Source organism: Aplysia californica, unplaced genomic scaffold (assembly GCF_000002075.1).
Source record: "Aplysia californica isolate F4 #8 unplaced genomic scaffold, AplCal3.0 scaffold00178, whole genome shotgun sequence".
Lineage (NCBI taxonomy): Eukaryota > Metazoa > Mollusca > Gastropoda > Aplysiida > Aplysiidae > Aplysia > Aplysia californica.
The window spans coordinates 274,664-280,023 of record NW_004797448.1 but is presented as its reverse complement, the minus strand read 5'-3'; the positions used below and the strand labels follow the sequence as shown (position 1 = coordinate 280,023).

At 41.7% G+C, this 5,360-nt stretch overlaps 1 protein-coding gene across 1 annotated transcript in view; it reads right to left on the bottom strand.

The window, feature by feature from the left end:
• Window positions 1–277: 277 nt before the first annotated feature.
• The window catches only part of LOC101862413, a 5,313-nt gene continuing 230 nt past the window's right edge, over window positions 278–5,360 (bottom strand). The window contains exons 2-5 of the mRNA XM_005098282.2: window positions 3,968–4,286; window positions 2,785–3,018; window positions 1,996–2,087; window positions 278–639 (exon numbers count right to left, since the gene is read on the bottom strand). Coding sequence (XP_005098339.1) covers window positions 316–639; window positions 1,996–2,087; window positions 2,785–3,018; window positions 3,968–4,235 — 918 coding nt within the window. The 5' untranslated portion in view covers window positions 4,236–4,286 and the 3' untranslated portion in view covers window positions 278–315. The remainder of the gene's footprint in view (window positions 640–1,995; window positions 2,088–2,784; window positions 3,019–3,967; window positions 4,287–5,360) is intronic.

The following is a 5,360-nucleotide window of genomic DNA, read 5'->3' as shown; positions in this document are numbered from 1 at the left end:
AGAGAGAGAGAGATGGGGGTGGGTGGGTGGTGGGAGGCTTTCAATAAGAGAAAAACAATTATGTGGCCCAAACAGTCCCACCATAAAAATCCCGCCCCTACAAAACAATCCTGATGACATTAACAAGCAAACACAATATAAATGATTGAGAAATTTTATTACTTTGATTAAGTGCAGGTGATTATAAAGAAGCAAAGTAACGGAAAATATTACATTTCTTTAATAGGGAGATTACTCCCTGTCTTTGACAGATGCGCAGACAACTCTCCTCCTCTCCTCTCTCCTCTCCTCTCTCCTCTCTCCGTCTATCGTGTCTCAAGCTTCCACACAAGTCTGTCTCTCCCCGCTGAAGACTTGTCCATCGTCACAGACAGACACCTTGGAGAAAGGACAGCTGTAGTAGACACGGTCACTTTCTTCCGTCACGTACAGTCTTCCCTGTGGTTTGGCCGAGCAGTCTGGCTGTAAGCCACCAAACTTTCTCGGGATGTCCCACTTGGGCACACAGGTATTGGTGTGCGGAGAGAAAATCATGAAGTGGTTGGTGTTTGCTGGCATGCTATCACAGAAGTTGAATTCGATGGACCTGTTCTTGTAGCATTTCACATAGGACGGACTCCACATTTTCAGGGGGTGTACCTGGGGAAGACAGACGTGCATGGGAGTAGATTTTGATTCACATCTTTCAGGGCTGGTGGGGCACATAAAAATTGTGGTTTTGGGAGATATTACGAAAAATGGGATTATCATTGATTATTATATAGCCTGGATATTTCCTGAATAATGCCCAAAAACGATTGAAAAACTTTCTGTACCCTAAAGTGGTGTTCGACGGGATTTTATTGCAGAGGGTAGGACTTAATGAAAATAAAATAATTGCCACTTTTTGTCTCAAAAAGCATGTTTTGTACCTCTTGTATGCTTCAGTTTTAACAGGAAAGCTCCATTCTAATTCTGGAGTGTTAATTTTATCAAATAGTAGCCATGTTTTAGTTTGAAATATGTTTTGAAGGTTTTTACAGGAAAGAGAGAAAGAGAGTTATGTTGGCCTTTTCTGACCTTTAACGGCCGTTTTCTCAAAATGCTATTTTCATGCACATCATCCCATTTTTCTGCTTTGTTCTTATTCAATTTTAATGTAACTTTCCCATAATGTCAACGACAACTAGCTCCAAAAATCAATCTCAGGAATTTTTAATTTATCATTCGTTTTTGATAAATGACCCCCGAAAGCCTGATTTTTCGAGGTTTTTTTCACAGTTATTGGATAAGCCGATTTTTAAGTGCCATAAATGAAGACTAAAGCATACACTTACTGTTCACAGATCGTCATAAAAGTCGCGGAGGGTAGTTTAGAATATATTCGATCTTTGTACAAGACAGGTGCAAAGTCGGAAAAATCTCCAGATCAACTACAGAACCCCCCTCCCCTACCCCTCTCCCAACTGAAGTGTCTTAACATGTTCTTACGCACAGTAGAAATGTAAATGGGCTGATTCAACAATGCCATGCTCATAACTGTGCCTGAACTGTGAGAGGGAACTGCTGTCTTTTCTTTCCTAACTCTTACTATCGTCATTTATCTCTACTTCTTTTGTATGTTTGTGCCTTGATGGTCGAAGCAGACTTTGTGCTGTTGAAGCTAGAGAGGTGAGCAGAGTAAGCCTGATTCCCTGTAAGGACTTCTCTGTTGACATACACCCCTTGACGCTCATATGACCTTATGCAGTTGCGAGGGCCGTAAAACCTCTACTAAAACAAACTACAGTTGAATGAGATTAACACACTCACGTCCTCACCACACTGCTCACCCTGGTGACTTTACCGATAGGAAACAGCAAGGAGCGGTGGCCTCGATGATTTAAGATCTAACAACGTTAGAAATTATGTTTAAGGCCCACTGCTGCTTCACGTGTTGTTACATTCAACCATATGTTTAACAAAAATTCAAAAATAACATTTTTATAGCATGAAATTGCGATGTGATCGACTCACGTGATATCCGTCCGAGCGTCCCAAGCAGGAGGGGCTACTATAATAGCACGGCTGGCAGTGAGCAACATAGCATCTTTTCTTCAAGTAATCACCTGTTGAGACGAGAAAGAGAAATAGAGAGAGAGAGAGAGAGAGAGAGAGAGAGAGAGAGAGAGAGAGAGAGAGAGAGAGAGAGAGAGAGAGAGAGAGTGGGGGGGGGGGGGGCATGGAGATAAAAAAAATCAGTAATAAAATCGGAATATTTTCAGATGTTACTGATGATAATAATACAGTGGACCTCCGATTCAACGATGTCTGAGTCAAGAAAAGGAGACAGATTCTCTGAGATGTTTAAAAACAACAAAACAACTTTGATTCAACAAACATATAATGCAGCGAACTCGGATACAACGAACACATAAATTACCGAATTAGGATTCAACAAAGTCGCTACGAGCCTTATGTACTCGATATCAAGAGACCATCAATCTCCCTCACACCGTGAATTATAACAAGCTTAACCTAGCCTATAGTGCACATCATATTTTCTACTACTATTTAAAAAAAAAAATTAAATAATAAATATAATAATAGGCCTACTACTAATGACAACATTTGACATTATTATTATGATTAAAAAATAAAAAACAAAAATAACAATACGAAGTTTTTAAAGCGCTTAACCCCGATTAAAAGCACACGTTCTGTGCGCTTTGCAAAAGCAAAACAAGCAAACAAACAAACAAACAAGCAAACAGACAAACAAACAAACAAACAAACAAATGAAACCCAAAAACCAGTAACACTTACAGGGTTCGACGCCGATCTCTGTTCCCGGCAAACACGTCGCTTCCTCGAAATTCTTGCATGTCTTGCTGACGTAGTCAAAGAGGTCGGGGTACTTGCACTCGTCCTCAAAGGTTGTCAGGAAGGAATATCGTCTGCTGGAGGTGTCGCTGCAGTTGTAGTATCGCTGACAGAAGTCTGGGTGTGGGACCAGCCCAGTGGACCCAGGGGGACACATGTCAGAGCTTTTGGGCCGACCTTGGGGAGAGACGAATGATAAAGCTGTGGTCAGTATTCATAGCAGTAGCAGCAGCAAATTTCTTGGTACCAAATGGCAGGATAAAATACCAGACACCGAAGTTCTCAAAAAGGCAACAAATACATGTACCGAGAGTCTCTTTTCTAAGTTCAAAAGAACTCAGTTTCGCTGGGCTGGCCGTGTCGTAAGAATGCCAGATGTCAGAATCCCTAAGGCAGTGTTGTGTTCTGACCTGTCCTCGGGGAAGCGTAAAGTTGGCGCACCAAACAGCGCTACAAAGACACCCGAAATGTCTCTGAAAGACTTCAACGTAAATCCTGTTGAACATTTAAAGGCTCTCCCATGTCAAAAGATCAACGTAAATCCTTTGACATGGGAGAGCCTAGCTCCTGACAGACCCAGCTGGAGAGCACATCAACAAGTGGAAGTGGAGCCTTTAAATGTTCAAAATATGGCAAGCTTTTCCCTGCCAGAATTGGTCTCATCGACCACAGCAGAAGCCACAAGTCATTGTAACCTTTACTTCTTCTAATTCTTCTATTTCAGGGGAGAAATATTCTCCTCTGTGGGTGTATTGGTCATCATCCGCCAATGGCGAACGAAATGTTATTTTTATTAGCAGTAACAGCAGCAGCTAGTAGTAGTACTAGTAGTAGTAGTAGTAGTAGTAGTAGTAGTAGTAGTAGTAGTAGTAGTAGTAGTAGTAGTAGTAGTAGTAGTAGTAGTAGTTGTAATAGTAGTAGTAGTAGTAGTAGTAGTAGTAGTAGTAGTAGTAGTAGTAGTAGTAGTAGTAGTAGTAGTAGTAGTATGTATGTATGATGATGATGATGATGATGATGATGATGATGATGATGATGATGATGATGATGATGATGATGATGATGATGATGATGATGATGCAACAATCTACAAACACATCTCCCACTTTAAAAACCCCAAACTTCTGACCTGTGCACTTATCGTAGCGACTGTATTTCTCCACACACCGATTGGTGCCCTCACTGTACACAGTGCCATCAGGACACGAGAACTCCAGAGGCTGACCGTCGGTGCAGACGATAAACTTGTGGCAGTCTCCTGGGTAGCTGGAGTGGGCAAGCCACGTGATGGCCGGTGAGCACACACTGGGATCCAGGGGACCTTTGTACAAGTACTGGGCTCCTGCCATGCAGGTGAGGACCGCGAGGCCCAAGAAAATGGAGCTGGCGGTCTGCATCTTTTATTTTGCTTTGTTTTGTTTTTTTAATTGGTTGACCTGTTCTTTGACCTGGGGAGATTAGGAAGAGGGGAATAAAAGGTAACTGTTTCGGAGGATTGGAGTAATAAAACGCGTTTAGTAATAGAAACTGTTTAGCATTTCAGGTAACAGACGATAACTGTTTTCTTTGGGGATGTATATATATATTAGGGAAAACTTGTAGAAAGGAGAGGTTATTGGGGGGCTCTCGTGGCCTAGAGGTTAAGGTGTTCGCCTCCTATTCACTAGGTCCCGCTTTCGAATCCGTATAGCGACGGAAAAATGTTCTTCTCTAAAATTGTCTCCTTTCACTTAATTTCCTGCTCTCTAGCAATGTTCTGTTGTCCACTTTCGTCTCCATTTTCTGCCCCTACCCCCCTCACCTCCTTTGCCCCCTCCTTTGGGCTCTGCACTCTTTCTGCTGGATTTCTACTGCTGCTCCTGAGCTCTTTCTTACTGTTGTCTTTCAGCCACACCCTTGATCTTATGGTAGGTAAGATCTACACCTAGCCTTGTCCGATATGGGCCAAACATCTCGTAGATCCCGTGTGCAAGTTGCGCACGTTAAAGATCCCTTGGCGGTCTAAAATCGATAAGAGTAGGCTTTGGCCGCCACCCAGGCAAAATTCAAAATGTCCTGAAAGCTGAAAATGTTTAATGTGTCCCTCGCGCTAATGTGGCATTATGCAGTAAAACACCAAAAAACAAAAACTCGTTCAAATTGTGGTGAATGCTCAGAGGTGGGTGTATTTTCTGGTACATTATAGGTACAGTTGACAGAAAACATGTGGCATACTTTATAGACTTCATTTGGATAAAGTCGAATCTAAGATGAAATAGCAAAGACCAAACAACACAAAAGGATGCTCGTTAACATTGTCAGAATAAGTCCCAACAGACAGGCTAAATCAGCATCTGAACACAGACTTCAAATACCTCTTTACATTGATTGTTTATGGTTAATGGTTAATCTTAATAGATACTCATTCAGTTAAAGTCGACCAAACGACCCAAAACAATGTACGTTGACTTTGTTGTTTTTCTCAAAACTGACTGACTAAATCAGAATCTGAACAGTGATTGCAGATGTCTCTATGTTGTTAT